This window comes from Palaemon carinicauda, chromosome 12 (assembly GCF_036898095.1).
Source record: "Palaemon carinicauda isolate YSFRI2023 chromosome 12, ASM3689809v2, whole genome shotgun sequence".
Classification (NCBI taxonomy): domain Eukaryota; kingdom Metazoa; phylum Arthropoda; class Malacostraca; order Decapoda; family Palaemonidae; genus Palaemon; species Palaemon carinicauda.
The window spans coordinates 130,857,211-130,881,174 of NC_090736.1; the positions used below are offsets into that span (position 1 = coordinate 130,857,211).

The 23,964-nt window shown below is 43.4% G+C and overlaps 1 protein-coding gene across 2 annotated transcripts in view; it reads left to right on the top strand.

Annotated features, from left to right (window-relative positions):
* Positions 1–23,964, top strand: part of LOC137651284 (solute carrier family 12 member 9) — a 126,122-nt gene that overhangs the window by 96,975 nt on the left and 5,183 nt on the right. For both annotated transcript variants that reach the window (XM_068384552.1, XM_068384553.1), the window contains 3 exons: positions 11,169–11,369; positions 12,520–12,640; positions 23,790–23,960. In XM_068384552.1, the coding sequence (XP_068240653.1) occupies positions 11,169–11,369; positions 12,520–12,640; positions 23,790–23,960 (493 nt within the window). The remainder of the gene's footprint in view (positions 1–11,168; positions 11,370–12,519; positions 12,641–23,789; positions 23,961–23,964) is intronic.

Here is a 23,964-nt window from a genome sequence, read left to right on the forward strand (position 1 = left end):
GCTGGGGTGCGACATTGGAACATTGGACGGACAGGAATGCTCGGGAACATGGAATCAGGAACAAAGAACACTCCACATCAATTGCAAGGAGTTGTTGGCGGTTCATCTGGCCTTAATGAACTTCAAGTCCCTCCAGCTAAACAAGGTGGTGGAGGTGAACTCCGACAACACCACAGCCTTGGCTTACATCTCCAAGCAGGGGGGGACTCATTCGAGGAAGTTGTTCGAGATCGCAAGGGACCTCCTCATTTGGTCAAAAGATCGAAGGCTCACGCTGGTAACGAGGTTCATTCAGGGCGATATGAATGTCATGGCAGATCGCCTCAGCCGGAAGGGTCAGGTCATCCCCACAGAGTGGACCCTTCACAAGAATGTTTGCAGCAGACTTTGGTCCCTGTGGGGTCAGCCAACCATAGATCTGTTCGCTACCTCGATGACCAAGAGGCTCCCATTGTATTGTTCGCCAATTCCAGACCCAGCAGCAGTTCACGTGGATGCTTTTCTGCTGGATTGGTCCCATCTCGACCTGTATGCATTCCCGCCGTTCAAGATTGTCAACAGAGTACTTCAGAAATTCGCCTCTCACAAAGGGACACGGCTGACGTTGGTTGCTCCCCTCTGGCCCGCGAGAGAATGGTTCACAGAGGTACTGCAATGGCTGGTCGACGTTCCCAGGACTCTTCCTCTAAGAGTGGACCTTCTACGTCAACCTCACGTAAAGAAGGTACACCCAAGCCTCCACGCTCTTCGTCTGACTGCCTTCAGACTATCGAAAGACTCTCAAGAGCGAGAGGCTTTTCGAAGGAGGCAGCCAGAGCGATTGCTAGAGCTAGGAGGACATCCACTCTCAGAGTCTATCAATCTAAATGGGAAGTCTTCAGAAACTGGTGCAAGGCCAATGCAGTTTCCTCAACCAATACCACTGTAACCCAGATTGCTGACTTCCTGTTACATCTAAGGAACGTTAGATCCCTATCAGCTCCTACGATCAAGGGTTATAGAAGTATGTTGGCAGCGGTTTTCCGCCACAGAGGCTTGGATCTTTCCTCCAACAAAGATCTGCAGGACATCCTTAGGTCTTTTGAGACCTCTAAGGAACGTCGGTTGTCCACTCCAGGCTGGAATCTAGACGTGGTCCTAAGGTTCCTGAAGTCATCTAGATTTGAACCGCTCCAATCAGCCTCTTTCAAGGACCTCACATTAAAAACTCTTTTCCTAGTATGCCTAGCAACAGCTAAGAGAGTAAGTGAGATCCACGCCTTCAGCAGGAACATAGGTTTCACATCGGAAACGGCTACATGTTCCTTGCAGCTCGGTTTTTTGGCTAAAAACGAGCTTCCTTCACGTCCTTGGCCTAAATCGTTCGAGATCCCTAGCCTATCCAACTTGGTGGGTAACGAGCTGGAGAGAGTACTTTGCCCAGTCAGAGCTCTTAGGTACTATCTGAAAAGGTCAAAACCTTTACGAGGACAATCAGAAGCCTTATGGTGTGCTGTTAAGAAGCCTTCGCTACCAATGTCTAAGAACGCAGTTTCTTACTACATCAGGCTTCTGATTAGAGAAGCTCATTCTCATATGAAGGAAGAAGACCTTGCTTTACTGAAGGTAAAGACACATGAAGTGAGAGCTGTGGCTACTTCAGTGGCCTTCAAACAGAACCGTTCTCTGCAGTGTTATGGATGCAACCTATTGGAGAAGCAAGTCAGTGTTCGCATCATTCTATCTCAAAGATGTCCAGTCTCTTTACGAGAACTGCTACACCCTGGGACCATTCGTAGCAGCGAGTGCAGTAGTAGGTGAGGGCTCAGCCACTACATTCCCATAATCCCATAACCTTTTTAACCTTTCTCTTGAATACTTTTTATGGGTTGTACGGTCGGCTAAGAAGCCTTTTGCATCCTGGTTGATTTGGCGGGTGGTCAATTCTTTCTTGAGAAGCGCCTAAGTTAGAGGTTATGATGAGGTCCTTCAGTATGGGTTGCAGCCCTTTATACTTTAGCCACCTAAGAGTCGTTCAGCATCCTAAGAGGACCACTACGCTCAGTAAGGAAGACGTACTTATTAAAGGCAGAGTAATGGTTCAAGTCGACTTCCTTACCAGGTACTTATTTATTTTTTATTGTTATTTTGAATAACTAATAAAAATGAAATACGGGATACTTAGCTTCTTTGTTAACATGTATACTGGTCTCCACCCACCACCCTGGGTGTGAATCAGCTACATGATCATCGGGTAAGATTAATATTGAAAAATGTTATTTTTATTACTAAAATAAATTTTTGAATATACTTACCCGATGATCATGATTTAAATGACCCGCCCTTCCTCCCCATAGAGAACCAGTGGACCGAGGAGAAAATTGAGGTCTTGTTGACAAGAAGTACTGGAGTACCTGACCACAGATGGCGCTGGTGAGTACACCCCCACCTGTATAAGCGATCGCTGGCGTATCCCGACCGTAGATTTCTGTCGGGCAACGGAGTTGACAGCTACATGATCATCGGGTAAGTATATTCAAAAATTTATTTTAGTAATAAAAATAACATTTTTACAGTATGTACTATATACAGTATATACATAGTATTCTTTATGTATATACATACACATATTCAGTAAATTAACATATTAGAACTACCGGTATTTATTGATTCTGTAATGGATAATACTATACAATAATGTAAAATTTAGCAATGATTGATTAGGGATATCGGAGCTCTATCGAGATGGTTCTCCAGTAATGTACAATATTTTGCTGGGTGCAAATTTAGGGTTTTTGTTTTTAATACACATTTGAATGATAAATAATTCTTATTTCTTTGGATTCTAGATGTTAGTGTTAGATTAGTGCATGTTTGCATAGGCTAGACATTGTTAAGCCACAATTTTGGAGTAATCTAACCTAGGTATTCATTCAACCTTGTATTTTGGCCTTTTCCATAACTCACCTTGGATCTATTAGTGTAGAATCAAGAGAAAATACTGTATTTGCTTTGAGTTATTTATTTTTTTTTTTTCACAAAAGTAGACGCATCTCAAAAGGCTAAATTTTTCTTTGAATGGTTAATTTTTGTATTTTCAATATTAATCTTACCCGATGATCATGTAGCTGTCAACTCTGTTGCCCGACAGAAATCTACGGTCGGGATACGCCAGCGATCGCTATACAGGTGGGGGTGTACACAACAGCGCCATCTGTGAGCAGGTACTCAAGTACTTCTTGTCAACAAGAACTCAATTTTTCCTCTGTCGTGCCACCGACTAGACCTACTGGGATACGCTGTTGATTCTGGAGTTATTGCTCACGATTTGGTGATGTATTTGCTCTAGAGTTTAGCCTTCGCTATTCAGGAAGCTTTATCTTTAGCTTAGCAAGCTTTTGGAATTAATTTGAATTAATTATGGTGACGAAGAGAGTATGGACTCTCTTTCACTTTTAAATGGCCGACCCTTCCCTTAGACGGAAGTGTTGGTGTCGAAGAGAGTATAGACTCTCTTTCACTTTTTATTTTATATCTCTCCGCCATTTATAGGCCTCTTCGATTAACTTTCCTTAAAAAAAAAAAAAAAAAAAAAATATGCGACCTTTCCTAATAGTAGGCGGTCCTTACTTGGAACCGAAGTTAATTAACATTGAGCTCGTCATATCGTTTTTCCTGTTAAGAATTTATGCTATTTTAATTTTATGTTTTTGAAAGAATTTCTTTGATAAGTCTCGTACTGTTTTCAAAGTTGAACTAACGTTTTGTTTAGTCTCCGCAGTTGTTGACGTTCAGAACGTTCAACTTGCGCTCTATCGTTACGATAGAGAAAGAGTATTCACGGTTTCACGTTGCAGTAAGAGTAAACCGATTCTAGCGTTTCGTTCATTCTTTCTTAGCTTAAATGGTTTTAATTCTAATAAAGGAGCTTTTTATTTGGGAAACCTTTCAGTTTTTTTTTTTTCCTTTAACAAATAATATGTTTTAACGATATATATAATTGGGCTCATCTCTCAGGTTCTAAGTCAAGAGAGAGAGAGAGAGAGATAGAGACGGAGGGAGAGAGAGGAGGATAAACGTTTCGTTCAAGCGGGTAACGTTGTTCTCGTTTTTTTTTGCTCTTCTCCCTAGTCGATAGAGGGGAAGAAGGTAAAACGTTTCTAGAGTTTTATTCTTGTTCCCAGGCTTTATGCGGTGAGAGATTTTAAACGTAGTTTATTTGATCTAGTGTTTAGTCTCTTTTCCAGCCACTGAATTCTTTATCTTTCATTATGTTTTTCTGTTACATTGTAATACTGTTTTCGCAATTACTACCTTTTAATGAAGGATAGGATTGCATGTTTCAGGTACAAACCACTTAAAGTTTCGAGTTCAGTGAAATAAGTGCAAACAGAAAATCAAAAGTGATAAAGTGATATGCGCAAAGTGTTACAGTGTTGTGTTCGAGGGTTCGTCTGTTCGTGCCAGTGGTTCACCTAGTCCGGGACCTCTTACAAGCTCCCAAGCCCAGGGGAGAAGTAATGTCGAAGGACTTATGGGTTCCTCAGGCCTTGATCGACGAACAGACGTTTCCCTCTGTGGTTTCGGGTGTATCTACACACGTTGCCGACGTGATCACCCCACCCACACAAAGACGAGAGAGCCCATTTATTCCTCGTCTGCGGAAGAGGTTTCTCGCAGAAACCATGGACCAAATCTTGCAGCTTTTAAGTGCAAGTCGGTCCCTTCCGCGCAAGTCCAACGGCCTAGGTGTAGCCGCTGGGTCAGTTCGGACTCGCTGCAGTACGACAACTGCACACCTCCTAAGAGAGGCTAGGTGGTACCGCAACAGGCAGTAACTCCGTCTGTTGCCGCACCAGCTGTTTTAGACCCTCAGTCACAACGGACAGTAGCTCCGTTTGTTGTTGTCTTTCATAGACCCTAGTGGTCCATGCTGCAGACTTTACAGTCTCAGCTTGCTCCTTCATACAGGAGTATCATGCTGGAAGGTTGACAATGCAGCCTGTTTACCTACAACCCGCCGAGGTTGTGCGCTCAGCAGATACTGCGGCTGCCTGCTCCCACACCACACCTGTGAGAGCTCCTCCACCGATGCGCAGTCCTCACTGCCAGACGCATGTTCTTGCTGCACCATCTGCTAACATGCGTGAGCTGCCGCATCAGGAGTTGCCGGGTTCCAGCACTATGCGGCATTCTCCTCAGCCCATGCAGCATGCTCTGCAGACCTTACAGCATGCTCCGCATACCATGCAGCATGAGCCGCATTCCATGCAGCATGAGCCTCATACCATGCAGCATGAGCCTCATCCCATGCAGCATGAGCCTCATCCCATGCAGCATGAGCCGCATGCCATGCAGCATGAGCCGCATGCCATGCAGCATGAGCCGCATACCATGCAGCATGAGCCGCATCCCATGCAGCATGAGCCGCATACCATGCAGCATGAGCCGCATGCCTTACCTCATGCTCTGCATACCATACCGCATGCTCTGCATACCTTACAGCATGCTCTGCATACCTTACAGCATGCTCTGCATTCCTTACAGCATGCTCTGCATACCTTACAGCATGCTCTGCATACCTTACAGCATGCTCTGCATACCTTACAGCATGCTCTGCATACCTTACAGCATGCTCTGAATACCATACCGCATGCTCCTCAACCCACCGCAGCCCCTCCCACGCACCAGCACTCTGCTTTTGTTGTTGCCAGCTCCCACACTCCGACTGCGGAGAAGGTTGACGATGCACCCGTGGGCCTACACCTCCCACGGTTGTGCGCCCGGCATGGCTTCATGCTCTCACACTCTTGTTGTGAGAGCTCCTCCACCCATGCACAGTCAACCCTGCCAGATGTTTGATGACTCCCACACACAGAGCACTCCGTTGCCGTGCGGGAGCTACCACAAGCTGCCGTGTTTTGACAGGGTGTGTCAGCCTCCGCAACACACTGTGGTTACCGCCACTCGCCAGCAGCAAACTAGTCAGGCAGGAGTTGAGGCTTCCCCACACATCTTTGGTTGTTGCCAACTCACAAACTGTCATGCAGTTACATGACGTTGCCTTCTGGTCTGCTACTTATACACCAGTGCGGTATGTCCTCACGCTCCTGTTGTGGTTGACAGTTCAGTTTTTGACAGTTCACAGACTGTCAAGCAGTTTCATAACGTTGCCTTCTGGTCTGCTGCTTTTGCACCAGTGAAACCCTCACTGAGAGAACTTAGCTTTTCTCGGATATGGTTCCTGTAGATGAGAAAGTGCTGTTCTCCCTCCTTCTGATATTCCCTTGAGGACTCTGTCATTTGGAGAGGAGCCTTAAGCTGCTTAGCCTCCTATGGACTTTTATTTAAGCATAACATGCTTCCAGGGAGGGTAAATGGTTCCGCTTCAGTCGCTAACCCCGTCTGTTGCCACACCTGCTCCCATAGACCTTGAGCTTTGTTGCAAGACATGCAGTCCAAGCTTAGTCCTTGATAGAGGATTTCTTTTTACGGAGTCAGTGTGTCACTGGGAAGACGTTCAACAACCAGCAGAGGTGACTTGTTGTGACGCGGTGCGGCAACCTCAGCAACCCGATAAAGAGTTGTCTGTACTACCCAGACAGTCTAGACAGTTTCGGGTTGTTGCTGTACTTCCTCGCTTCCCCATGGTTGACAGTTCACAGACTGTGCAGCAGTACCTTGATCTTGTGTCCGGCTCCATCAGACGACTGGCTTTTAAGAGCTCCCACAAGTCGTCGCTGTCTGGAGAATCTCAGATGGACTATGGATCTGACCAAGGAACTGGGCCTCCTGGTCAATTTAGAGAAGTCCCAGCTCGTCCCATCCCAGACCTTTGTCTACCTGGGTATGGAGATTCAGAGTCGAGTTTTTCGGGCTTTTCCGTCGGCCCCAAGGATCAACCAAGCCCTAGAATGCATCCAGAGCATGCTGAGAAGGAATCGATGCTCAGTCAGGCAGTGGATGAGTCTAACAGGGACACTTTCATCGCTGGCCCTGTTCATCGAGTTAGGGAGACTCCACCTCCGCCCCCTTCAGTATCATCTAGCTGCTCACTGGATCAAGGACATGACGCTAGAGACGGTCTCAGTTCCTGTTTCCGAAGAGATGAGGTCTACTCTAACGTGGTGGAAGAAAAGCTTTCTTCTCAAGGAAGGTCTACCTTTGGCTGTTCAGAACCCCGACCGCCGTCTCTTCTCGGACGCATCAGACACGGGCTGGGGTGCGACATTGGACGGACAGGAATGCTCGGGAACATGGAATCAGGAGCAAAGGACACTTCACATCAATTGCAAGGAGTTGTTGGCGGTTCATCTGGCCTTGATAAACTTCAAGTCCCTCCAGCTAAACAAGGTGGTGGAGGTGGACTCCGACAACACCACAGCCTTGGCTTACATCTCCAAGCAGGGAGGGACTCATTCGAGGAAGTTGTTCTAGATCGCAAGGGACCTCCTCATCTGGTCTAAAGATTGAAAGCTCACGCTGGGAACGAGGTTCATTCAGGGCGATATGAATGTCATGGCAGATCGCCTCAGCCGGAAGGGTCAGGTCATCCCCACAGAGTGGACCCTTCACAAGAATGTTTGCAGCAGACTTTGGGCCCTGTGGGGTCAGCCAACCATAGATCTGTTCGCTACCTCGATGACCTAGAGGCTCCCGTTGTATTGTTCTCCGATTCCAGACCCAGCAGCAGTTCACGTAGATGCTTTTCTGCTGGATTGGTCCCATCTCGACCTGTATGCATTCCCGCCGTTCAAGATTGTCAACAGGGTACTTCAGAAGTTCGCCTCTCACAAAGGGACACGGCTGACGTTGGTTGCTCCCCTCTGGCCCGCGAGAGAATGGTTCACAGAGGTACTGCAATGGCTGGTCGACATTCCCAGGACTCTTCCTCTAAGAGTGGACCTTCTACGTCAACCTCACGTAAAGAAGGTACACCCAAACCTCCACGCTCTTCGTCTGACTGCCTTCAGACTATCGAAAGACTCTCAAGAGCTAGAGGCTTTTCGAAGGAGGCAGCCAGAGCGATTGCCAGAGCAAGGAGGACATCCACTCTCAGAGTCTATCAGTCTAAATGGGAAGTCTTCCGAAGCTGGTGCAAGGCCAATGCAGTTTCCTCAACCAGTACCACTGTAACCCAGATTGCTGACTTCCTGTTACATCTAAGGAACGTAAGATCCCTTTCAGCTCCTACGATCAAGGGTTACAGAAGTATGTTGGCAGCGGTTTTCCGCCACAGAGGCTTGGATCTTTCCACCAACAAAGATCTACAGGACCTCCTTAGGTCTTTTGAGACCTCAAAGGAACGTCGGTTGTCCACTCCAGGCTGGAATCTAGACGTGGTCCTAAGGTTCCTTATGTCATCAAGATTTGAACCTCTCCAATCAGCCTCTTTTAAGGACCTCACATTAAAAACTCTTTTCCTCGTGTGCTTGGCAACAGCTAAAAGAGTAAGTGAGATCCACGCCTTCAGCAGGAACATAGTTTTCACATCTGAAACGGCTACAGTGAACCCTCGTTTATCGCGGTAGATAGGTTCCAGTCGCGGCCGCGATAGGTGAAAATCCGCGAAGTAGTGACACCATATTTACCTATTTATTCAACATGTATATTCAGACTTTTAACACCTTCCCTTGTACTTAGTACTGTTAACAAACTACCCTTTAATGTACAGAACACTTAATGCATGTACTACAGTACCCTAAACTAAAACAGGCACAAATATTAAAGGTGATTTTATATCATGCATTTCCTAAACATGCTAAAAAGCACGATAAAAAATGGCAACCAATGTTTTGTTTACATTTATCTCTGATCATAATGTAGAAACAAACTGGAGGTAGAGCTTTGCTTATTACCCAGACATATTTCCCATACTTTTCCCTTAGAACTACATCACATCTTCCTACTTTAGATATATATAGATATATATATATATATATATATATATATATATATATATATATATATATATATATATATATATATATATATATATATATATATATATATATATATATATATATATATATATATATATATATATATATATATATATATATATATATATATATATATATATATATATAAATAATGTGTGTGTGTGTGTGTGTATATATATATTTATATGTATACACATATACATACCTACATATATACATAAATACATGCATACATATATATATATATATATATATATATATATATATATATATATATATATATTACTGTATATATATGGGTTATGGAAAAAATCCGCGAAGTGGTGAATCCGCGATGGTCGAACCGCGAAGTAGCGAGGGTTCACTGTACATGTTCCTTGCAGCTCGGTTTTTTGCTAAAAACGAGCTTCCTTCACGTCCTTGGCCTAAGTCGTTCGAGATCCCAAGCCTGTCCAACTTGGTGGGGAACGAACTGGAGAGAGTACTTTGCCCAGTTAGAGCTCTTAGGTACTATCTAAAAAGGTCAAAACCTTTACGAGGACAATCAGAAGCCTTATGGTGTGCTATCAAGAAGCCTTCTCTTCCAATGTCTAAGAACTCAGTTTCTTACTACATCAGGCTTCTGATTAGGGAAGCACATTCTCATCTGAAGGAAGAAGACCTTGCTTTGCTGAATGTAAGGACACATGAAGTGAGAGCTGTGGCTACTTCAGTGGCCTTCAAACAGAACCGTTCTCTGCAGAGTGTTATGGATGCAACCTATTGGAGAAGCAAGTCAGTGTTCGCATCATTCTATCTCAAAGATGTCCAGTCTCTTTACGAGAACTGCTACACCCTGGGACCATTCGTAGCAGCGAGTGCAGTAGTAGGTGAGGGCTCAGCCACTACATTCCCATAATCCCATAACCTTTTTAACCTTTCTCTTGAATACTTTTTATGGGTTGTACGGTCGGCTAAGAAGCCTTCCGCATCCTTGTTGATTTGGCGGGTGGTCAATTCTTTCTTGAGAAGCGCCGAGGTTAGAGGTTGTGATGAGGTCCTTTAGTATGGGTTGCAGCCCTTTATACTTCAGCACCTAAGAGTCGTTCAGCATCCTTAGAGGACCGCTACGCTCAGTAAGGAAGACGTACTTAATAAAGGCAGAGTAATGGTTCAAGTCGTCTTCCTTACCAGGTACTTATTTATTTTATGTTATTTTTGAATAACTAATAAAATGAAATACGGGATACTTAGCTTCTTTGTTAACATGTATGCTGGTCTCCACCCACCACCCTGGGTGTGAATCAGCTACATGATCATCGGGTAAGATTAATATTGAAAAATGTTATTTTCATTAGTAAAATAAATTTTTGAATATACTTACCCGATGATCATGAATTTAAGGACCCGCCCTTCCTCCCCATAGAGAACCAGTGGACCGAGGAGAAAATTGAGTTCTTGTTGACAAGAAGTACTTGAGTACCTAACCACAGATGGCGCTGTTGTGTACACCCCCACCTGTATAGCGATCGCTGGCGTATCCCGACCGTAGATTTCTGTCGGGCAACAGAGTTGACAGCTACATGATCATCGGGTAAGTATATTCAAAAATTTATTTTACTAATGAAAATAACATTTTTATCAGCATAGGCTATATACTACAACTACAAGTAGAACTAACTGTCCTACAGTATGTAGCAGATGAAGTTCTTTCTGTATTTGTTTCCTAGCAACAGTTTTTGAAAAGCACATAGTCCTAGTCATTGACGACCATTTTGGCATGAGTGAATTGTATAGTGTGATCCTTAGAACCTTGGTTATCAATATATAAATATGCTAAAATGTTCAGTGTTACAGATAAAGAAACGCTGGAAATTTGTTTTATATAATCTTAAATACCACTTCATGATATCACTTGAGTACCAAGAGATGAAGAGACATAACAGTTAACGCTTATTTATTATAACTAAATGACTGTGATGAAAATACAGAAGTAACTGGTATTATCTCCAAACTCTTGTTTGTGTTTCAAAAGAAGTTGATTATCTATACTTTTTATTGGTTTACATAGGAAAGCACTATGAAACAGTGTTGGAAGACTGAAATAGATTTGGGAAACTATGTTCAAAGATATTTGAAAACTAAAAGAAAATATTACACGACTACCTTTCTGTATTACAGTATACATTACTTTATTCTTCATTAATCTTGTTTGTCTCAGTGGTTTTCAATTCTATGTTTCTTATTTCAATTTGAATAATATTTCAGAGAATCCTCTCCTTTCAACGTAACTAGCTACCAGGCCACTTCCCCAAGTTCTTCTTCGCCATCACTTATACTCAGTAGGCCCGCTCATGAATCAATTTCCTCTGAAGAGTTTGTGTCTATGGTTAGAGATGTCCTTCTGCTTGGGAAAAATGTATGCGTTTGCCGTCACTTCCATTTGTTGGATAAATTGTCTATGCTCAAGTAAGTATGTCATAAGTCAGTTTGTCAGTGATGTCCTTAATTGTTTTAAAATTACTGTGTTCCATATTGAATTCTCATTGAAGAAAAAATTCTTCATGCGATGTCTTCAATAATTTAGTAATCTGTCAAATCACTAAATAGTGGTGTGAGATGTAAGATGATGTAATGGTATTTATTCATTTATTTGTCTGCCAGAAAGGGAATTTGATGTAGTACCTTTAACTAGAAATGTTATGCAATATTGCTTAAGTTATTGCTTTTCCACCAACCCTTGGTATAAAAGCAGAATGCTAAGAGTCCAATGGCCTTAATTGGGAAAGTTACCTAGTATAAAAAAAACAGAATAAGGAATTACCTATTAAGGTGAAATAACCAAAACAGAAATAAAGCAGTTAACCCTTTTACCCCAGGCTCTTTGGAAATTTCCAACCCTTAACCCCCAAGGGGTTATTTTTTCCCCAGCACATTTTGCAGTATATTTTTTTTTTAATTGCTCTGACAGCCTTAATTTTTGTCATAGAGAGGGCAGGTTGGTCTCATTCTCTTGGAAAATACCTGAATTCTCTCAAAAAATTATAAAAAATATGAAAAAAAAAATTTTATAGCATTTTTTTGCAAGGACGTACCGGTATGTCCATGGGGGTAAAAGGATGAGTTTTGTGAAACGTACCAGTACGTCCTTTGGGGGTAAAAGGGTTAAGATACTAAAGATGACATAAGGAAAATAAACAATATAAGTAACAAATAGACTATGAAGTGAGTCATGTCAACTTGTTCAGCAGAATAGGATGGGTACCAAATTTGAACTTCTGAAGCTCAAGTAATTCAACCATGGTTAGGTAGATCATTTCACAAGTTGGTCACAGCAAGGAATAGAATTTTTCAAATCTCTTGTGGTATTGAACCTCATATAAGAAAAAGGAAGAGTTTAGACAAGGGTAGTAAATGCTGCTAATTTTTAGGAAGGCTAATCTACTAAGCTATTATATTGTACAGTATTAATACTGTCTATTTGATTCCTTAATTTGCATGCAGTTTTATATCGTTTTAGTAAACTGTATACTGTATATTTAATAAAGGTTATCCATTATTGCATATAACAGGAATGGCTCTTTTGTGGCTGGGGTTTTAATGATAAATATACTTTCAGGAAAGAAAAGCGGAAGTTCTTTATCGACGTTTGGCCAACAGATTTCTTTAATCCCGATGAATCAAACATATTTGGGACAACATCTCTCTTCTTGATGCAGTTAGCAACCATCCTAAACATGGTATGTACTTTATATCTCAATTATCTGCTTATCACACATATACTGTATATATAAATGTAGCCTGTACTGGGAAGTAGAAATGCTGTTTTTTGTTTTTACCATGTCTTATGATTCTTCTGAAGATTATGTAATGTAAATAAAGAAACTATTATTTTAATTAAACTCTCTTGAAAGTCATGTGCTGTCTGCTCTTTTGATGAAGAAGCTTGGCAGTAGTGAAGATAAAAAACCTTATTTTAATATAGCTGTTTTTAAACCTTTTGTTCCTTCTAGTTAAAATACAGAGGATGGATATCTGTTGTATGAGCAAAGTCATCCCCAAGTTGCTGCCATCTTGATTTCTCATTCTTTTATGTGCCAAAGCTGAAGATGCCATGTTTTTAAGGCCATCGAGATATCAACTAATGATATATATACTAGTTTATTTTCAGTTTACTATTAGTCTATAAAGGTAACACAGCTTGTATTTTGAGATTTTAAATTCTGTAACTTAATTTTGGTAAAACATCATTTGATAGGAGTACATCAAAAGATGTTTGTTTACAATCAGTAGTCCAGTTTGCTTGGTATACCTGTACATTTTGGTATTTCAACAAAAGAGGAAGGAAAGACAATGATTATTGGGAAATCATAATTTGCTTAGTAAATAAACAAACATTCCTTGCTCCTGCAATGGAACCTAGACTACATATTATAGTGAGTGAAATAAGTGGTTTAAACATCCAAAAAAATTGGAAAAGTTCAGAGTTTTGGTGTTCTTAAATGAGTTTTTGCAATATGTTAATCATAGGCTTGGAAATATTGTTAGCAGGATATATTCTCAATCTTGTAAAGCATAAATTTTCAATATTAATCTTACCCGATGATCATGTAGCTGTCAACTCCGTTGCCCGACAGAAATCTACGGTCGGGATACGCCAGCGATCGCTATCCAGGTGGGGGTGTACTCAACAGCGCCATCTGTGGTCAGGTACTCAAGTACTTCTTGTCAACAAGAACTCAATTTTTCCTCTGTCATGCCGCCGGCAAGACCTACTTGGATACGCTGTTGATTTTGGAGTCTTTTGTTCACGATTTGGTGATGTATTTGCTCTAAAGTTTAGCCTTCGCTGTTCAGGAAGCTTTATCCTTAGCTTAGCAAGCTTTTGGAATTAATTTGATTTATTGGTTAACGAACTTTGCTTAATTTTGGAATTCCCCCTTGACTACTTCTAAATTCAAGATGTCTGACCATTCCCAAGTTCCTAAATACAGGCAATGTAGTGTTAGGACTTGTACTAGGCGTCTTCCGAAGGCCTCTATAGATCCTCACACCGTATGTTCCAATTGTAGGGGTAAATCCTGTCAATTGGAAGATCGATGTGGGGAATGTGCTGGGCTATCGGAATTCGATTTTAACGAATTCCTTAGATATGCACGTAGGTTAGAGAAGGAGAGAGATAGGAGGAGTTCTTCTCGCTCTGTTGATTTTTCCTCTCCCCATGCCCCTCAACCTTTTCCTTCCCCTGTGGTGGTGACTCCCGAACCTGCTACGAGTGCTCAGCCTGCAATGGCTGATATGTTGCGTGCCATTCAGGCTCTCGGTGAGAAGGTGGAGTCGTTGGTTAGTGACCGCAATCAGCTCTTGGCAGATGTCAGAGAGCTGAAAGCGAAGAGTGCAGTGGGAAGTGTTAGTGCTAGTGATGTGCATAGTGTCAGTGTCAGTGTTGCGCATGAGGGTACATCTGTGCGTGCCAGTCGTCCTCCCAGTCCGGGACCTCTTGCAAGCTCCCAAGCCCAGGGGAGAAGCAATGTCGAAGGACCAAAGGGTTCGGCAGGCCTTGATCGGCGCACGGATGTATCCTCAGTGGTTGCGGACGTATCTGTTAAGGATCGTCCCATCCACATACAGACGAATGAGCCCTTACATTCCTCGTCTGTGGAAGAAGTTTCCAGGAGGAAACGGTGGACCAAGGTCTCACGACCGCTCAAACGTAAGGTCCCTTCCGAGCTAGTCCAACGGCCCGGGTGTAGCCACTGGGTCAGTTCGGACTCGCCACAGTCATCTGATGACTGCACACCTCCCAAGAGAGGTAGAGTGGTCCCTCAACAGGCTACTGCTCTGTCTGTTGTTGCTCCAACCACAGTAGACCCTAAGTGGTCCATGCTGCAGACTATGCAGGCTCAGCTTGCGGCATTCATGCAGGAGTATCATGCCGAGAAAGTTAACACCTCTCCTGTTAACCTACAACCCGCAAAGGTTGTGCGCTCAGCAGATACTGCGGCTGCCTGCTCCCACACCCCACCTGTGAGAGCTCCTCCACCGATGCGCAGTCCTCCCTGCCAGACGCATGTTCTTGCTGCACCATCTGCTAACATGCGTGAGCTGCCGCATCAGGAGTTGCCGGGTTCCAGCACTATGCGGCATTCTCCTCAGCCCATGCAGCATGCTCTGCATACCTTACAGCATGCTCCGCATACCATGCAGCATGAGCCGCATACCTTACAGCATGCTCTGCATACCATACCGCATGCTCCTCAGCCCACCGCAGCCCCTCCCACACACCAGCCCTCTGCTTTTGTTGTTGCCAGCTCGCAGACTGACCAGCAGAGGCATGATGTTGGATCCGTAGGTACGCATGCACCCGTTCTGCAGGATTCAGCCGTTCAGCTTGCTGCTCTGCCTTTGCCACTCACAACTCAACTTTCGGATGATGATGTATCGGATGATGAAGCTGCTCATCTGGATGAACCTCACTCTGATGTTGAAGGACACAAGTCTTCGCCACCCTCCTTAGACTTTCGCAAAGTCCTTGCCTTGTTCAGGGACTTGTATCCTGAGCATTTTGTGTCTGTAACCCCTCGTTCTCCTCCCTCCGAGTTTGCTCTGGGCATGCAGTCTGCTGCGCCTGCCTTCACCAAGCTTGTTCTCGCCAGATCATCTAGGAGAGCTTTGAGGGTTATGGGGGACTGGTTGCATTCCAAGAAGCAACTGGGAAGGACCTCTTTTGTGTTTCCTCCTCCCAAGCTTGCTTCTAAGTCGAGCGTCTGGTATGCCACGGGAGAGGAACCTGGCTTGGGGGTTCCTGCCTCTGCCCAGGCCGACTTCTCAAGTCTGGTTGACTCTCCCCGCAGGTTGGCTATGAGACGTTCGAAGATCTGCTGGTCCTTTTCCGATTTAGATCATCTGTTGAAGGGAGTCTTTCGTGCCTTCGAGATATTCAACTTCCTCGATTGGTGTTTGGGAGCCTTAAGCAGGAAGACTTCCCCTTCAGATAAGGACTCGGCCATGCTGATCATGTCTAGCATGGACAAGGCAATTCGGGATGGGTCTGGTGAACTTGCGGCTTCATATGTATCAGGAGTCCTCAAGAAGAGAGAACATCTTTGCTCCTTCTTATCTGCTGGTATCACTCCTTGCCAGAAGTCAGAGTTATTGTTTGCTCCTCTCTCCAAGTGTCTGTTTCCGGAGGAGTTGATTAAGGGGATGGCTGCCTCACTTATCCAGAAGGATACTCATGATCTGATGGCTTCTTCTGCACGTAAGGCTAAAACCTTACCTTCCGTGCCTAGACCCTTCCGCCCTGCAGCAGTTGATACACCTGCTTCTAGGTTCATCCCGCCCTTTCGTGGCAGAACCTCCAGCAGAGGAGGTACCCGTGCAGACAGTCACCGTGGCAAGTCCAAGAAGGGTTCCAAGTCCGCAAAAGGCAAGTTTTGACTGCCTTCCTCTCCAGACAGCAGTAGGAGCCAGACTCAAGACCTTCTGGCAAGCTTGGGAGAGCAGAGGTGCAGACGCTCAGTCTGTGAAGTGGCTAAGGGAGGGATACAGAATTCCGTTCTGCCGCAATCCCCCTCTAGCTACATCTCCCATCAACCTCTCTCCCAACTACAAGGAGAAGGACAAGAGGCTAGCGTTGCAACAAGAGGTGTCGCTCTTGCTACAAAAGGAAGCGGTGGTCATAGTCCGGGATCATCAATCCCCGGGCTTTTACAACCGTCTATTCCTGGTAGCCAAGAAGACAGGAGGTTGGAGACCGGTGCTGGACGTCAGTGCTCTCAATGCTTTTGTCACCAAGCAGACGTTCACGATGGAGACGACGAAGTCGGTCCTAGCAGCGGTCAGGCAGGAGGACTGGATGGTCTCGTTAGACCTGAAAGACGCATACTTTCACGTCCCCATCCATCCAGACTCCCAACCTTTCCTAAGATTTGTCTTTGGAAAGGTTGTGTACCAGTTCCAAGCCCTGTGCTTTGGCCTAAGCACGGCACCTCTTGTGTTTACCAGACTGATGAGGAATATTGCGAAATTCCTTCACTTGGCAGACATCAGAGCCTCCCTCTATTTAGACGACTGGCTTTTAAGAGCTCCCACAAGTCGTCGCTGTCTGGAGAATCTCAGATGGACTATGGATCTGACCAAGGAACTGGGCCTCCTGGTCAATTTAGAGAAGTCCCAGCTCGTCCCATCCCAGACCATTGTCTACCTGGGTATGGAGATTCAGAGTCGAGCTTTTCGGGCTTTTCCGTCGGCCCCAAGGATCAACCAAGCCCTAGAATGCATCCAGAGCATGCTGAGAAGGAACCGATGCTCAGTCAGGCAGTGGATGAGTCTAACAGGGACACTTTCATCGCTGGCCCTGTTCATCGAGATAGGGAGACTCCACCTCCGCCCCCTTCAGTATCATCTACCTGCTCACTGGATAAAGGACATGACGCTAGAGACGGTTTCAATTCCTGTTTCCGAAGAGATGAGGTCTACTCTAACGTGGTGGAAGAACAGCATTCTTCTCAAGGAAGGTCTACCTTTGGCTGTTCAGACCCCCGACCACCGTCTCTTCTCGGACGCATCAGACACGGGCTGGGGTGCGACATTGGACGGACAGGAATGCTCGGGAACATGGAATCAGGAGCAAAGGACACTTCACATCAATTGCAAGGAGTTGTTGGCGGTTCATCTGGCCTTGATAAACTTCAGGTCCCTCCAGCTAAACAAGGTGGTGGAGGTGAACTCCGACAACACCACAGCCTTGGCTTACATCTCCAAGCAGGGAGGGACTCATTCGAGGAAGTTGTTCGAGATCGCAAGGGACCTCCTCATTTGGTTAAAAGATCGAAAGCTCACGCTGGTAACGAGGTTCATTCAGGGCGATATGAATGTCATGGCAGATCGCCTCAGCCGGAAGGGTCAGGTCATCCCCACAGAGTGGACCCTTCACAAGAATGTTTGCAGCAGACTTTGGGCCCTGTGGGGTCAGCCAACCATAGATCTGTTCGCTACCTCGATGACCAAGAGGCTCCCGTTGTATTGTTCTCCGATTCCAGACCCAGCAGCAGTTCACGTGGATGCCTTTCTGCTGGATTGGTCCCATCTCGACCTGTATGCATTCCCGCCGTTCAAGATTGTCAACAGGGTACTTCAGAAGTTCGCCTCTCACAAAGGGACACGGCTGACGTTGGTTGCTCCCCTCTGGCCCGCGAGAGAATGGTTCACAGAGGTACTGCAATGGCTGGTCGATGTTCCCAGGATTCTTCCTCTAAGAGTGGACCTTCTGCGTCAACCTCACGTAAAGAAGGTACACCCAAGCCTCCACGCTCTTCGTCTGACTGCCTTCAGACTATCGAAAGACTCTCAAGAGCTAGAGGCTTTTCGAAGGAGGCAGCCAGAGCGATTGCCAGAGCAAGGAGGACATCTACTCTCAGAGTCTATCAGTCTAAATGGGAAGTCTTCCGAAGCTGGTGCAAGACCAATGCAGTTTCCTCAACCAGTACCACTGTAACCCAGATTGCTGACTTCCTGTTACATCTAAGGAACGTAAGATCCCTATCAGCTCCTACGATCAAGGGTTACAGAAGTATGTTGGCAGCGGTTTTCCGCCACAGAGGCTTGGATCTTTCCACCAACAAAGATCTACAGGACCTCCTTAGGTCTTTTGAGACCTCAAAGGAACGTCGGTTGTCCACTCCAGGCTGGAATCTAGACGTGGTCCTAAGGTTCCTTATGTCATCAAGATTTGAACCGCTCCAATCAGCCTCTTTTAAGGACCTCACATTAAAAACTCTTTTCCTCGTGTGCTTAGCAACAGCTAAAAGAGTAAGTGAGATCCACGCCTTCAGCAGGAACATAGGTTTCACATCTGAAACGGCTACATGTTCCTTGCAGCTCGGTTTTTTGGCTAAAAACGAGCTTCCTTCACGTCCTTGGCCTAAGTCGTTTGAGATCCCAAGCCTGTCCAACTTGGTGGGGAACGAACTGGAGAGAGTACTTTGCCCAGTCAGAGCTCTTAGGTACTATCTAAGAAGGTCAAAACCTTTACGAGGACAATCAGAAGCCTTATGGTGTGCTATCAAGAAGCCTTCTCTACCAATGTCTAAGAACGCAGTTTCTTACTACATCAGGCTTCTGATTAGAGAAGCACATTCTCATCTGAAGGAAGAAGACCTTGCTTTGCTGAAGGTAAGGACACATGAAGTGAGAGCTGTGGCTACTTCAGTGGCCTTCAAACAGAACCGTTCTCTGCAGAGTGTTATGGATGCAACCTATTGGAGAAGCAAGTCAGTGTTCGCATCATTCTATCTCAAAGATGTCCAGTCTCTTTACGAGAACTGCTACACCCTGGGACCATTCGTAGCAGCGAGTGCAGTAGTAGGTGAGGGCTCAGCCACTACATTCCCATAATCCCATAACCTTTTTAACCTTTCTCTTGAATACTTTTTATTGTTGTTTTTGGGTTGTACGGTCGGCTAAGAAGCCTTTTGCATCCTGGTTGATTTGGCGGGTGGTCAATTCTTTCTTGAGAAGCACCTAGGTTAGAGGTTGTGATGAGGTCCTTTAGTATGGGTTGCAGCCCTTTATACTTCAGCACCTAAGAGTCGTTCAGCATCCTAAGAGGACCGCTACGCTCAGTAAGGAAGGCGTACTTAATAAAGGCAGAGTAATGGTTCAAGTCGACTTCCTTACCAGGTACTTATTTATTTTATGTTTGTTATTTTGAATAACTAATAAAATGAAATACGGGATACTTAGCTTCTTTGTTAACATGTATGCCGGTCTCCACCCACCACCCTGGGTGTGAATCAGCTACATGATCATCGGGTAAGATTAATATTGAAAAATGTTATTTTCATTAGTAAAATAAATTTTTGAATATACTTACCCGATGATCATGAATTAAAGAACCCGCCCTTCCTCCCCATAGAGAACCAGTGGACCGAGGAGAAAATTAAGTTCTTGTTGACAAGAAGTACTTGAGTACCTAACCACAGATGGCGCTGTTGAGTACACCCCCACCTGGATAGCGATCGCTGGCGTATCCTGACCGTAGATTTCTGTCGGGCAACGGAGTTGACAGCTACATGATCATCGGGTAAGTATATTCAAAAATTTATTTTACTAATGAAAATAACATTTTTTTTTAACTTGAGTAGGTTGTGGAGGTTCCAATTAATACTCATAAGCTTATTATGTCTTTAGGGACCCAGTTATGCCAAGCTATTATGCAGCGAATTTTCTGGTTCTACTGCTAATATTCTTACTACAGGAAAAGGCAAACTTAGGTCTGATAAGAGTAGCATCTTGACAGTTGGTAATAGTTTAAGACTTAGAGTTCTCTTTAACCTCATATATCAGCTCTAAAAATAGTGGAGATTCCAAACATTCATTAGCTTAATTCATTGGACTATGCTATGCCAGATCTTGGACAGAAGTGCTTATTAGGGTTTTACCACAACAGTCGTCCCAAGATTTTTGTGGGTTGGGTAAAAGTAACAGAGGTCACCGTGAAAATTGAAAATTCAAAAGTTTTTTTTATCATAATGTCAGTCGATTTATCATTTGATATGTTTTCTTTTGATATCTCAAAATGAATAGTAGACATCATTAATAATACATTCTATTATATATAAAAGAGGGTTCCACAGGCTGCCAAAACTTTTAGTGACCCACAAACTAAACTAAACAAAACTAATCGTAGGACTGAAGTCTTAACCCATTAGAAAAGTTGGGTCTGATGATTTTTCGAGCAGTTCAGTAAGTAACACAAGGCATGATTTTTTTTTTAATCATTAACACCACAAAAATATAGTTAAAAGGTTTATTCTGCAAAATTTTTTGCAAATAGATGTGGATGTAGTGACAGTTATCTTGTAAGAGAGTAAGTGATGACCTTTACGAAGATTACTATGATTGAAATTGACGTAATTTTTAGTTGTTCTGATGCGATCCATAAGAAGAGGAATACCTCTTCCTTCTCTTCTTGATGCCGGCACCCTCGTAATGCGTGGCAGCAACTCTGAGGGCCTGGCCCTACACCCCCTTTAAACCCGATCTCTTGTCCTTGAAGGGCGGCACAGACCGCTAGACTCCAATATCGGGGGAAAGGAGGGTGTTAGGGGTGTCGAACCATGACTGGGGAAGCCACTTCTAAAAGCCTGTCGTGATCCGGAGACATTGGTGGGCGCCTGCTCTGTCTAAAGACACGAGCGAGGGCTTCAGAGATGTCAGTGTGCGAGGCGAGTCATCTGGTGAAGCTGGGACTGGGTCCAGCCCTGCCGTAGCAGGAAGCACTTTGGCTGAAACCAACATCACCTTCCGTAGCACGTCATCCTGCACCGGAACATCTGTAATGCTTGGTACAGGGACAAAAGGAACATCAGGCTCAGCAATGGGCTGAGATCCAGCTACTAACTCACCTTGGCCCCAACTTTGGGCTGGGATAGAGGAAGGTTTCGGAGAACTTGGAGAAACGACGTCTCTTGGAAAGAGAACTGTCCTTCCTTGTCTTTTTCTTCTTTTACCATTCCCACGAGTACCCACAGAAACTAATGGCCAATCTACACATCAGGACATGGGACATCTTGTGAACAAACATGGATTGGACATAAAGAGGCACAAAGATTGTGGGTCGGGTCTACTTCCACGTGGGACAGGAACAACTAAGTCCCTTGATAACGGTGTTGCTGACGTTCGGCATCCATCAAGCAAAGAACATACAACTACACACAAAGGAAAAACACAAACCCACAAGTAAAAGGAGATAAATCACTATCGCATAGCAGGGGGTCGATACTGCAGAGATGAATGTTGACCCTGTTGACCAGTCAATGACCAGAACAGAACTGATGAGAGACCTTTAGCCTAAGTCGGCGGGTTGTTGACCCCAGTGGCACATATCACTCCTCCTGGCGAGTGGGTGTAGGAGAGGGTTACCCAAAAATTTGTAGTCTATACTGAGATGCTAAGTATTTTTTGGTAAGTACAGTATAGCGAGGAAAAATGCAAGTTCCTAAGAATTTCTTATATTTAAGATTAATCATTTCAATACTTACTAAAGTTCATTATCATTTCCCCCTCTCCTCTCCACTTTTATTTGTGGAAAAGTTTAAGTAAGATACGTTTTAGACTTCCAGGGGAACAAGGGCAGCCATGTATTCACCCAAGCTCTCACCTGATATGGCAATATCCTTGTATGACAATGATTGGGGAGTACTACACAAGGCAGCATATGCTATAGATAGATCTTCAAAAGTTTTAATTTAACCCTTATGATACAAAAAGTATTTATCAACTTGCATATACCCCTGGCATGGTCATTGATAAGCGTCTATTGATGTATGTGCAGTATCTATGAGCTACGAGGAAGAAAATCATATTTTTCTTTTCATCAAGTGTCTAGGGCTAAAACAGGATTTAATCTACTAATTAGCAGCCCTACTTCTTGGGTGTGAGATACAGTAGTAGTTGTATGTCTAAAGATAGTTACCCCTTGTCTTCAGCCATGAAAACTTGCAAACATTGCCTGCCTGGTATATTGTCTGCATATTCCTTACAGACTCTGTAATGTTGGCTAAAATTATCTCAAATGTTAGCTAACATTTTGCAGTTGATTTTCCGGAGGGTACTATGTAGTAGAAGCTGAAAGTGACAGTAATGACAGTGATATTTTCTATCTGTATGAAACAGCTAGAAAGAAGAGAAGATACTTATGGACACCTGAGGTTACAAAAAGGTTGCTATCTAAGGGTTTGCCTTTCATGTTTCCAGAAATACAACTTTCGTACAAGTTTAGAATAGTTTGTTTGTTGTTGTGTGTATTTGAGAGAGAGAGATGGGAAGGTAAGATATACTGAGAAATAGATCATTTTATATTCCATGTTTAATTGTATTGTTATATGAAATATAAAATCAGGTGTCTATTCAAATATAGAAAAAGATAAATTGCATACTATGAGTTTTGGTGTGTGTGTGTGTGTTTGATCATAAGAATGATTGATGGATAATGACAATGTTGGTTGATTAAGATTACAAAATGTGTTTATTTTTTTCATGAAGCCATGTTTGTTTATGTTGAAAGTATAGTTTTCCTGCATTTTTCGTGGAAAGAGAAAGAGTTTTCCTGAAATATTAATCACGTATCAGGCCTATTTCGTGATTTTATAAGTTTGTTTGATCATATGAATGTATGATATGTGTTGTAAATGTGTCTATTGAGATTACAGAATATTTATTTGTGATTAAAAGAGTCTTTTTTTTATATTTGGTAGTTATAGTTAACTTATCTTTTGTGTGAAGAGAGAGAGCTTGAATTGTACCAGCCAGTAAACAAAATCAAATGATACAGGACACAATTAAGTTCATTGTTTTTTTCTTGAAAATTCTTTGTTTCCTTTTTTTCATTACTGTACTTAGTATGTTTTGTATCATAAATTGAAATTTAGAGTTTACCTATAATAAATAACTTATAGGAAATAAGAAATTTACATATCAAAATTATCTTCTGGAAACTTAAGCAATGATCACCTACAACATACCACACAGCCTAAATTCTGCATTTTGACTAGTGCCTCTGGCTGCAGATTAGTGAGGGTAACTTCATCTATAAATGATGAATAACAAAATTTACAGTATTTCAGAATTTTAAAACCTTATGTGTTATTAAAAAAATACTTATTTCTTTTTTCATCAACTGCGTCTTTTTGGGTACTTTTTTCAGTTTATGGGATATTATCAGTAAACCCAGTCAGTGTCCTAAGCTTTAAACTTATGGGTCCAGGCTGTCTCTTCCAGAGGAGGAACAGCAATGAACTTTGGTAAGTATCGTATTGAAAGCATTCATTCCAGTCTGGAAATAATTTCTTTTCTAAATTTGGAAATGTTTATGTACTTCTTCAGGTATCTTCATGGCAAAAGAGAACAGCTTTACGTGTTTTCATATGCGTGTCATCTCGAGATGCTGACCCAGAAGCTCAGAAGAAACAGGTGAAGAATATGTTGCTAGACCTGAGAATCAATGCATCCATCATTACTGTACCCTGGGATCAAGTGGCCATGCACTTATCTGAGGCAA